This window comes from Adiantum capillus-veneris, chromosome 7 (assembly GCF_014529385.1).
Source record: "Adiantum capillus-veneris isolate H3 chromosome 7, ASM1452938v2, whole genome shotgun sequence".
Taxonomy (NCBI): domain Eukaryota; kingdom Viridiplantae; phylum Streptophyta; class Polypodiopsida; order Polypodiales; family Pteridaceae; genus Adiantum; species Adiantum capillus-veneris.
The window spans coordinates 40,762,343-40,774,270 of record NC_140937.1 but is presented as its reverse complement, the minus strand read 5'-3'; the positions used below and the strand labels follow the sequence as shown (position 1 = coordinate 40,774,270).

Below are 11,928 nucleotides of genomic sequence, written 5' to 3'. Positions count from 1 at the left end.
TTCAATGCTACATAGCGGGCTCTGCTCTGCCACCTATTAAGCTGCATTTCTTCCACCCTCCCACTCTTGACACCCTAGAAGGGAAACTTGTACCATTGACTACCGCATTTCTACACGGGTCGGTGCTTTATAGGTGCTTCCTCTTCTCTGCCTCTTTCCCTTCCGACCAAAACTCACCAAGTCTCTCTCTCCAAATCTGAATGATTAGAGCTTCGTGTGTGTATACAAAGGGAGATGTAGTGAAGAAAGACTTGCAAAAGCATGTATCAAATTTCATTGAAGACATTCCAATATTGATATTGATTGTATTTGCTTCTTAGTAACTTCTACTTTGTGGAAATTACCCCTCTAATCTAATTTGTGGAAATTCCCAAAATACCCCCAATATTTTGTCATAAATTTCCAAAATGCCCTTCAAAATTTCCAAAATTGCCAAAATACCCTTGGGTGTCAGAGTAAATTTTTTTAAAAATAAAACATTTTGTAGCTTTTCAGAAGAAGAGTGATTGTCTATCATATAAGATGCTAAAACTAGATTTTGAGTTAGTTATGTAGGCTTTGGAGATGAATTGCTTCGTTATTTTTCGACATAATTGCCTTTGTTTGCGAGGTAATTTGTGACAAATAACATTCTAAAGACTCCAAAAAGGATCTCAATTGTCAAACAAGAATAATATTAAATTTTTTAAAGAATCCAACCAAAATAGATACAATGGTATTTTTTTTTCCATAAAGGGCGCGAGAGTTTTATATTAAGAAGAGTTTTATTTTGGGAAATTTTGAGATTTGAGCAGTATTTTGGTAATTTTCACTTTCTTTTTTTTTGCCCTAGGCGACGGGAGCAGGGCTGAAAATTGCAGGGTACCCTTGCTCTTCCCCGGGAAGGGCAACTCTCATGAGTGCCCTTCCTCTAGGAAGGGCTATTGGACAATCCAACATTCACCATGCAGGGGAAAATTTCAATGACCCTTCCAAATTTCAATTATGTTCTTAGAACAATATACACATACAATTCCCCTTAAGTGATGCATGTCCTCACCTCTGAGGGCATCCGCCATCAATCCTACCTCTCTATTAATGTCTTGAGAACAACACACACATGTAATTCCCCTTAAGTTTTGCCTGTCCTCGCCTCTAAGGGAATCCGTCAATCCTACCTCTCTATTAATGTCCTCAGAAAAATACACACATATAATTCCCCTTTTTTTGAAAACTGATGCTTGTACTCGCTTCTAAGGGAGTCTCATCAATTCTGCCTCTCTCCAACAATTTCAGACAAATTCACACTCATCAACCTCCTTCCTGTCAATGGATGGAAAGGACACAACATTGGATAAGGGTTGGACGTTTGTAAGTTATGATCTCATCCACAAACCAGCCGGGGCCCGGGACCATGACCATTGAAAAAGAACTACTTCTAGATTCATCAGCATGATGTGCTTCTAACACTGGAACTCAATTTAGTTAGGAATTGCTTTGTAAACGTACCAATATACCTACCAAACGTACCATCATAGTACTCTGGCCAATGGTCCTTGGAAAGCCTGCTTTCCAAAAGCTCCGTGGCTTTCCTCGCCATATGTGGTCTGCCTGTTTTGATGCAAGCTGCTGTGAAGAGCCATATAAGCACTGTTTGCAAACCACAATAAAGCGGGAAAGATAATCAATGTCAGTCTGAGTTGAAAAGAGGAAATTCAGCAAGCTGAAGTCTAAGAAATGCTTACCCAGCCACGAGCCTCCAATATGATAGCTCCATCTTGTGTTCTTGGGATCGCAACCTGTCACAATTCTCCATTCATGGCCTTCTAAAGCAGGATAAGCAATTTTTATTGGCATTTCCCCAATCAAATCAGGCCACCTCTCCTCCAACAAATCCATGATACCCATCTCTTGCTCGTGTGTCGCTAATGATGAAAGAATTGCAATGCAATTGCCCAAACAAAACCATATGAAATCCATCCTTGCTGGGCTAACATTTCCAATGAAATAGCCCCCTTTCATTGGCATAAAATCAAAGACTCGGTCTGGGATAGAGTATGGTATCACATTGAACTTGTTGAGTGCAGTATGAGAATATTCCTCGGTTTTATACCTGTACACATTATTCAATTGCTCAAAGTCGAGCCAAAAATATGATCGTATATGATAGTTCAGCGCTTGCAATCGCTTTTCAACCCTCTCAAGCAATTCTTTTCCGCCCCCTTCGGGTTTCAACATTAATTTGGCACATCGTAAAGCCATGTAAAAAAGAGCTTGGATCTCTATCGGATAACCATATATACCCTGGTAGTCATACAACATCGTCAATTGAAAACTTATAGAAAACAGCACATCTACTCACCCCGAGCCAATGCATGTAGACCTCAACCCAAATGCATACACAAAAACACACTCCCCTAGCACGCAGAAGACTGAAAATTGAAAATGGTATGTACTGGTTAAGCTATTTGCTTACCATTCTGCGATCAACCATGCAGAAACCATTAGCACACAACAACGTTGGGAATGTGTCAAAACCTTCAGAAAGGCAAAGACTAAGAACCAAACGAATTCCACGCTGGCAGTCCGGCATTTCTGCAAGACTTTGATCTCCTATGGACTTTGTGTAGGCACGCAGGAGAATGATCCACCAAAACCCAGAATCTACAGGGGCCACCCTTCCAATAGCGCTCTCCCCAAAGTCGGCCATGATCTTGTCATTGTTCCGAATGGGATCATGGAGCACCTTGAAACTTGCAGGCATGGCACCTTTTCCCAAACTGAAGTTATCAATTCTTTTCTCCCAATTAGACTGGAGCCGCAGTGCCTTCAATAGGAAATTCTTGACAATCTCTGGTTCGCCATTCATTAGAAAGGCCAGAGCATTGGGTACAAAATACCGCACAAAGACCTGCAGCAACTTATCAGTATATGCTATGGCATAGAGTCTTCTACATACAGACACCAACTTATCAAAAAAATACAGGTCCACTGAATAATTCTACTAACCAGAAGTAGAACAAGCGAGCTCAAAGGTACTCTGTGTTGTTTCGAACTTGAGCATTAAAATGCAGTGTTCTTGATTTGTCAATTGATGGCAAAGGCTCTAGTTTAACAAGATTTGAGCAAATCAATATTAAAGTTTCTAGAGTTTTAGACCACTAAGGACAGGGCCAATGGCAAAGGCCCTTCGAAGACAAACAAAGAACAAAACAGCCCAACAATGAAGGAAGATTATTGGATAGCCCACACGCCCTGATGGTATCATTATGCGGAATGTTAAAAAGAGAAAATTGCATCCAACAAGGAAGGCTTGTATCATCCTGAACTTCAAACTGAAAGTCAGCAAAGTTTCATAAATACACTACGCTAAAGGCAAGACCTTTGAACCATTCTTGAGGGACTACCATTGCCCAGTAGACTAGCACCAATTGCATTGAAAAATTGACTGTCAAAATGCACATAAAAAATGAGGGAGAAAGAATCACCTGATCGTAATTTAGGGCTTCTTCAGAATGATCATTGGCAGCAATTGTGCCAACAGGTTTGCCTCTGAACATGACAAGGGACTTGTGAAGAAGGTCCCAAGCCTCAGCAAACATGCGATGAGGTTCAAAGCACGGAAAGCGCTCCTATCGCGGTGTGTCCATGGTGGATCTCATGCTTGGCGAGTTGAGCAAACCTTCAAGACAGTTAGAGCTCCTCACTGTTTCCAATGGTCGGCCAAATCCAGCCAGCGATCTCTCCTCACAATCAGATCTACGAGGCCGGACATCTCTCAGAATTGAGAAATCAAAGACCGTTGTCTGGTGGAGACACATACTAATCGAAATTGGTCCCTGCATTGATATACAAAAACATAGATTAGCCAACGCACATGGACACAGAAACAATCAGTAGTCCGGAGCTCTTACCTTGCCCTCAAGTAAAACTCGACAAAATTCCAAAGATTACATTGTTGCATTTACATTGATTGAATCCACCCTAGTACTACATGATTTGGCAAAAAATTATACAACCAGCAAGACAATCATGTTTGTTTAAAGGTTAACCATAATTAGCAATAAACACATGTCCCAATTTCCATCCTTGCATGTACTCACAATTTACAAATGGGGAGTTATTTAATCGATATTGTTACTATTTCACAAACAAGATTACAAAATTACAAAAGCTTTTCAAGGATTCTAGTAAGCGTAATCGGCATACAAAAAATCCAAAAGCTCTATGAGAGGCTGCAAAACTTGAGCGTTATCTATAAGTCCACGAATTAGTAGAGATCTAAAAACGCTACATGGCAATCCTCTATGCTGCAACATTTATGAATCTTCTTTTCTTCTTGCTCCATAGGGAGAACACATCATCCCAAGGCACATCTGAAGTGGTTTCGGGCCCATTCAAGCCTATGAACATATAGTTTTACAATGTTGTCGTGCTCATTCTTGTTCTATGGGCTGATTTGATGTTGTTTTGACAAGAGAACCCTCGTTCTGCAGCAGCTGTACTCACAGGAACCACAGAGAGAATCTCCCAAAGCCTCATTAAGTTTGGGAATGAGTCACGCATAGTAATGTCATCTCTACATACTTCCCATGCATCGCGGAAGCTTTTATGCTTAAAGTTGCTAGACAAAACTGTAGTAAATGAGTCTAGCTCTCCCATACACTTCTCTACACCCTCTACCAAGCTTCCATATTGGCGAAGGACTTGCAACAGCCATTGCTTGCTACAAGCTTCACACAACAACTCTTCACTTGGGTAATGATTTGGGCTAAAAAGCTTGCAAGCTTCGAAGATTGGCATGTCTTCTTCCATCCTTGTAGTCAAATTCTCCACGACTTTTATGACTAGCTCTTTTACCTAGATGCATGCAGTCTTCGAAACAGCCACCTCTATTGCTTCCCTCAATTTTGTCAAAGCTTAACAAATGAACATGCATGTCTCCACCTGCATCAGAAAAAGTGATCTAGCCACCTTTTGTTTGCTGGACAAACTGCTTCAAATACTTTGTTCCACAACCAGCTGAGTCTCTCAAAAATTTCTTCTTCAAGTTTTGTATTGTCGCTTCAGCAAACCCTGATATGTTGGCAATATCCACGAGATTCGATTGAAACTGACAACTTAAAAGATTCAATTCTGAGCATACATCTGCTAATAAATGTATGTAAAACTAGTTTGCATAGAGGACAAGCTCATCATAGATGCTTGGCTTCTCTTTTCCAAACTCCAAAAGCAAAGCCGGCATAACTTTTACCATGTGTTCCATCACCTGTCCACGTGAAAGCCACCTCATAGAGTGGATACGCAACATGGCTAACTCCGGCAAATTTAATGCTCCCTCAATAAGCTTGAAATCGTCCATCCTCTTTCCTGATGCATGAAGCCAAGTGTAGATACTTCTACAAAGCTTATCCAAATGCACAAGTTCCGGAAAAGAGTCAACGGCTTGACTTGCTGCGAGATTCTCACGATGAGCAAGACAATGCACAAGAAGAAGATGGGATACTTTTGCTCTCATTTTAGCAATGAGCCCATGTCTTTGACCCACCATAACCGAACATCCATCAGTTGCAAGCGATACAAGTTTATGGAGAGACAATCCCATCTCCTTTAGCAAGTTTATGAGAGCATCATATTTAGCTTCTGCTCCACCATCATCAGTTTTTATAAGCTTGACGAATGTAACATGATTTTCACCCTTTCCCCCATTTTTCAAATAACTGACATAGACAATGAGATGACCCTCTTTCCCCCTATCCGTACTATCATCTACCATGAGTGAGAACCAAGGACTTGCTTGAATTTCTCCACATAAAGCATTCCAAAGCACATCCCTGATTGCTTGCATGAATTCCATACCAGCAGCTCTATTCAAATAAGTACCATAATCTGCATGGCGAGGCATATTTGGCAACCCTTGCTCAATTTGATGAAGGCATAGCTTCTCAAAGAGCTCCATAGGTCCTGCACACTTCACGACGAAGTAAATTTGCCACATTATTGTGATAACACGTATTTTCTCCTTGTCTTCAAATATTGCGACATACTCAGGAAGAGGGATGCATATCCTCTTCTCCTTGTTTGCCCACTTTAAGGCAGCTAGCTGATGCTCATCCGAAGCACTATGCTCATTTAGAGCAGGAAGCTGGAGTGTAGATGAACCTTTATTTGCAAAAGGGGTTTTCTGTTTGCAATAAACACACCACTCACACTTTATCCTAACTTGTCCGTCAACTTCCACTGGATATGCCCATTTGTGCTCGAACTTCCAAGCTGGCCTCCATTTTCTTAGCTTTTTAGCTTTAGGAATTGGCTCCGAGCTGGTTGTATCTTCTTGCACTTCTTGGGCTTCTGCATCGTCACCTTGTCCTATCTCCGAGCCTTCTCCAAAAAGCTCTTCTATGACACGAGCTTTTTGCTTTTGAAACTCCTTCTCTTTTCTCTTACTTTTGCCTTCCGCAGCTTGATAAAAGCTTGAAAGGTCTACCTGCTTCTTCTTCTTATCAACCTTTTTGCTTTCCATATTATGAATCTACACTAATAATACATAGCTGTTATTGCTACTCATTCAAGATACAAGCTATCCAAAGATATTCAACATAAGAAAAGAGCACAGCTAGCATACACACAATACACTTCAAAAGTGAGTTTACATACCAAGGTCCAACCAAAGAATAAGCACCGTGGTCCTTAAGTAGACATAAAGCTCGATTATGATCTTCGACAAAACTCGATAATAGATGGCACTTCTTTGTATCAAAACTGCAAGGTAAAAAGTGGTACATCAGTAATTTTGTTGCAAAATTTGATCTCTCTCTCTCTCTCTCTCTCTCTCTAAAAAAAGTTTCTCATGTAGTACATTTAATTAGAGATGCATACAATGGCAACCTAATAACCGGACAACCAAACGCGCATAAAAGTTTCCAAAGCCTGTCTCAGACTCTCATGTACACCATCATTATAAATATGAGCCTTGGACTAAAGTCTTGCCCATTACTACAAATTTTAATAGCATACACAATCTCTTTTCCTTTTATCTGTAACATCTACTCAGTGCACATACCTCAACTATAATGCATCTTACAAGACAACAAAAACTTAAGTTGGTATGAGACACATCATCCTCATTCAAAGTTTGAACTACCGCTTAAGCTGCTACTTGAAGACCAAAAACAACACAAGCAATCCTACCAGTTGCATTGCCTATGCTCTTGCTGAGCTCATAGCCACCTTTGAAGTTTGCTTAGATCATCTTCATCTACATGGACTACAACAGCCTGACCTATTAAGAGGGACATGTGAGTCTGTTAGAGATGTCCATAACTTGCAGCCGCCTAAAAGCTCTGCAATCACAAAACTGATCACTTCTATTGCACATACAAATTATACTAACTCTCTCCACTGTCTTTTATCATGGATTCATGCATATCTATTCTATCAACTATGTGAAGAACCGGCTTGGATGTATCATGTAAGTATCTTCTTTGTAATGGTTTGCCATCTGTACATGTGGAGATAAAACTATACAAGTTTATTAAGGCAAGTTTAGAGTATGTAATAAAATCGGAGATTGACAAAGGTAGGTACTGATGATCCTCTTTAAAGCAAAACAAAATGGCTAAAAATGTACAACCGGCGACCGCTTGAAAGTTGAAACACCTTCCGTTCGTAACACCGCTTTTCCTGAAAGACGCTTACACGGTAGCAAATTGTATGGTTGGGTTGGAGTCCAATATTTGGCAGGAGAGCAGCTTGTAAACAGCTGGGGATTTCACACATCCATTATCCCCAACACACACAAAGTTGTTCCATTTTCTTGCGCGCCTACACACACACACACACAAAGGGGCTTGGCGATTCGACAAGAAAAATCATAAGATTACCTTTGTTGAGAATCGAGATGTATCACTGCAGTCCAGTCCGTTCAGCCCCCATCAACACAGTCTAGACCCTGGTTCGTTCAACCCCCATTCACTGATGTTCGTAACAGTTTAGTCTGTTCATTGGCTTCAGTCCCCCATTAGTGCAACTTCCTGCAAACCTGGCACCCACCTTTGCCCACTTGTTGAGCGTCAGAACTTCCACTCGAGGCCACAATGGAGAGATGATGCGGATACCTACTGCGGCGAACTTGAAGTTACTACTACCTCTCTCGTTGCCTCGCATGCAACCTGATGCAAGATCAATCGATTGCAAACTTGCAACTTTGCAAGGAGACTTCGTTTCCCAGATTGTAGTCTGCCAGTCCCGACTCCCAGGCTCCCGAGACCCAATCACCCAGCGTCGCCAGACTCGTCGAGTCGTCGCCACTCACTGCCACTCCCTCTCCAGCGATTGCAAAAGCAAACTACATGCGGTGGCACCGTGGCAGGTCAGACTCTCGGTTCAAAACTTGAGCTTCGCGAGTTTATTAAAGCCCATTAAATTGCTTTGAAAATTGGACCTTGGGCTGAAGTTTGAAGATCAAATCCTGACTCCCGACTCCCCAGAGTCCCACTACCCACTATCCCCGAGTCCCACTATCCATAATCTTTGATTTAATATGGGAAGGGCACCTTAAAAGTTTGCCCTTCCTGGGGAAGGCCAAGAGAATGAGATCCCTTCCCTAGTGAAGGGCTCCTTCACCAACGTGGCCTTCAGTGGGAAGGTCTCCAAAAGATTTGCCAGGCATATGCAGGGCTACGAGTAAAGGAAGGGTAGGAAGGGTTGCAATTTTCAGCCCTGGGACTCCGACTCAGGGAGTCTCACTCGTTGCCTTTAAAGAAAAGAAAACAAGACTTCAAAGTTCAAATGCCTTGAAAAGTGTTTCATTTTTGCAAAATTGTGACAAACTCTGCTGAAGCAAGTATTAAAATCTCTCTCCCCTTTTTTGAGGGGAAGTACTGCCAGGTGGGTGCCACTGTACCAGCACGTGTGGGGGGGCAGCCCACACGGTGGGTGCTGCACGGGGGGGCAACATTGAAGACTTTTTTTATTGCTCTCTCTCTCTCGTCTCCACCCCCCGCCTCATGCTTCATCGCCATCGACGCCATGCTCTCTTAACTTCTGAGAGGCTGGAGCCTGGAAGACGGCAGAGAGAGAGAGAGAGAGAGAGAGAGAGAGAGAGAGGTGTCTGTGTGTGTATTTTATAGCAAGATATTAGAGAGAGAGAGAGAGAGAGATCAGAGAGGTAGAGAGAGAATCAAGAGGAAAGCCTGCTTGTGCGCGGGCGCACATTGGTCCTTCTCTTTCTGCTACCTTCTTCCTCGCTGTCTTCTCTTCCAGTGTGTTAGTTTGATCTGCTAATTTAACGCACCTCTGTGTTGAGCGCCTGGATCTGCTGGCTGCTGTGATCTGCTCTCATTATTACGAGCTCGTGTGTGCCTGCGTGTGTGTGCGGCCGCACTCTTGATCTGCCAGTCAGCTCTGCACACCCCTTTCCGACCTTCTTTCGGAGCTGTGGGTGTAGTCCTCGACTGCGTGTGCTCCTCTCCTCAACATGACATCCGGCACCCGCCTGCCCACATGGAAGGAGAGGGAGAATAATCGGCGAAGAGAGAGAAGGCGGCGTGCGATTGCGGCGAAGATCTACACTGGGCTGCGCATGTATGGAAACTACAAGCTACCGAAGCATTGTGACAACAACGAGGTGCTAAAAGCGCTGTGCAATGAAGCAGGTTGGGTGGTAGAAGAAGATGGGCTGACCTACAAGAAGGTAAAGACGTGACCGAATTTCCAACTCTGTTAGAGTCTGTTGTGTACATTGTTAGCCTTAGTTAAAGCTTTAGGGTTTACAGCCCTACCTGTGCATATGAGTGCAGGTTTTATATTATTTTTTCCTTGTGATCATCAAGCATAGCACATTATTGTCTTGGTAGCTTTAGTTGAACATGCCCTTCTCCAGCAAAGGTAAGCAGAGCGTTTTCGGGCATTCTTGCGGTATGCATGTGCATTTTGTCCATGATCGTATTTTTTCTGTCGCAGATTACTTAGATACACTACTGATGGTGCTTTTCTGGGGCAGGGTATGAAGCCCCCCGAGAGGACCCCTGAGACTGGGTTCGCTCCGTCCCCATTTACAAGCCCGACATCCTCTTCATACCCTAGCCCAGCCTCCTCGGCTTGTCCAAGCCCCATTCGTTCTGGCTATGGTGGGGCTGGAGGTGATGGCCCCTCTCTTATACCCTGGCTCAAAGGACTCTCCTCGGCCAAGATTTTAAGCTATGGTGGCTCCTACAGTGCACCGGTTACACCACCTCTAACTTCTCCCACTTGTCGAAGTCCTCGAGCTAGAGACCCCACCAACAAATGCGCCAGCGACTGGGAAACTCTTACTACGAAATCAGATGTCGTGAAAGACAGTGTGCCTGCTGATTGTGCTGCGACCGCTCTTTTGAATGCTTGGTCCAACACCAACCCAACATTCTATACATCCATGGTGGCATCATGCCCACCTTCACCATTGATGCACTCAGCCTCGCACGAACGCAAGAGACCTGTGGATGTAGATTGCGTGGAGAGGGAGAAGGCCTTATACAAGGGGGCAGCTGCATCTTCGACATGCTCTCCAAGTGGTATGGCATCACCAACACCTATGGGGATGTGGGTTGCACCTTGGGCAGGGTCCTCCAGCAACTTCTCATCTTTCGACAAATCGCACATCTCCATGTGGAGACCTGGATACTCTTATGTCTCCCCTGCAGCGAGCGTGTGCACAGGAGGTGGTGCTGGTGAGATCTACCAGGAAGGAGGGCAAAAGGAAGTGGTGAGCGACCCCCCGCCACCAGTCAAAGCATGGGCAGGGGAACAAATAATCCATGAGGACTGTCCAGACGTTGCCCCAGCAGACCTAGAATTGAAATTGTAAGGTTGGCCTCTTCAGTTTCGTGTCCTTTTTACAGTGCATTTTGCAATATAACCCATGCAAGCCACTAAAAGGTTACCCAGATGGGGGTTTCTGTGTCTCAATGGTCGGACTGTCGATGTTCTTGGATTTGTCGTAGCATCCACTCTCTGTGAGGGGCACCACAACACTTTGGATCTTTCTTCCTATTCACTGCTAGAAAATCCCCTTACTAACTCTTGACAGCTCTGACTTGAATTTGTTAACTTAGTGGCTACTCCATTAACCGGCTCGGGTTTTAGAGGGAATGCAGAGAGCAACTGATGAACATCCGAAAGTGGCTTTGTCTAAGCACTCTGAGTTAGCCCTAAGACTCGATCTTTGTTGCCTAGCTGTTAAAGATTTTAGTTGCAGAAGTCCCACAAAGAATTGAATCATCGTTCCCCTGCGTGCAACTCGCCAAGATGAATGGGGCGGTGAAAGCAAGGTTGTAAATTGACAATTGTGCAGTGTATCTCATAAATACAAGCCCGCCCTTTTATTTTTCTGAGCCTGTTGCAGGCGTTTTCCATTTTTGATTTTCATGAATTGATTGCCTTTGACACTGGCTTGTGGTTTGCTGTATGTGGGGTAATGGGTCTGTGCTGAGAGGACATGGTGGGCTAGGCGGATAGCCGTTTTTTTTGGAGTTTTTCGCAGGGGTTTTCCTTGTTGAGGCTTCATGAGTTGACTGCTGTTGATAATGGCTGGTGGTTTGTGTATAGGGGTAATGGTCTGTTTTCAGAGTGCTTCTGAATATTGTATGAGTGCTCAAAGGAAAAATCGTCTACTATTCTTGTCAGGGTCTACAGTGGATTGGGTAGGTCATTCTGATGCCTTAGTTTAATTTTGTCAGGCTATATATTGCACATAGATGGACTCTCTCTCTCTCTCTCTCAACCCATGGTGGCATCGTTGGAGCTCGAACCCAACACTGCCCTTCGTTTTGTCTGTCATTTCTGTATGCGAACTTAGTGAATCTGATGACTTGAGATGGTTGATAGCATCATGGACATCGTCAGTGGTCATCCTTTGGTTGCTTTGAACCTGTGTGCGCTGTGGTTGGGTGGCCAGCCCTCAAATAGATT

General features: G+C 43.6%; 2 protein-coding genes and 2 pseudogenes across 2 annotated transcripts; 1 reads left to right on the top strand and 3 right to left on the bottom strand.

Moving 5' to 3' along the window:
• Positions 1–1,464: 1,464 nt before the first annotated feature.
• Positions 1,465–3,800, bottom strand: LOC147453732 (alkaline/neutral invertase CINV2-like; annotated as a pseudogene).
• Positions 3,801–4,284: 484 nt separating this feature from the next.
• LOC147453731 (uncharacterized) lies at positions 4,285–4,918 on the bottom strand (annotated as a pseudogene).
• Positions 4,919–5,149: 231 nt separating this feature from the next.
• On the bottom strand, positions 5,150–6,502 carry LOC147453730 (uncharacterized). The gene has a single exon (XM_086516964.1). The coding sequence runs from the start codon at positions 6,500–6,502 to the stop codon at positions 5,150–5,152; it is 1,353 nt and encodes a 450-aa protein (XP_086373090.1).
• A 2,466-nt stretch (positions 6,503–8,968) lies between these two features.
• LOC147453729 (protein BZR1 homolog 3-like) lies at positions 8,969–11,351 on the top strand. The gene is made up of 2 exons (XM_086515831.1): positions 8,969–9,673; positions 9,983–11,351. Exons 1-2 carry the CDS (start codon positions 9,458–9,460, stop codon positions 10,823–10,825), a joined length of 1,059 nt encoding a protein of 352 aa, XP_086371957.1. The 5' UTR covers positions 8,969–9,457; the 3' UTR covers positions 10,826–11,351.
• The last annotated feature ends 577 nt before the right edge of the window (positions 11,352–11,928 follow it).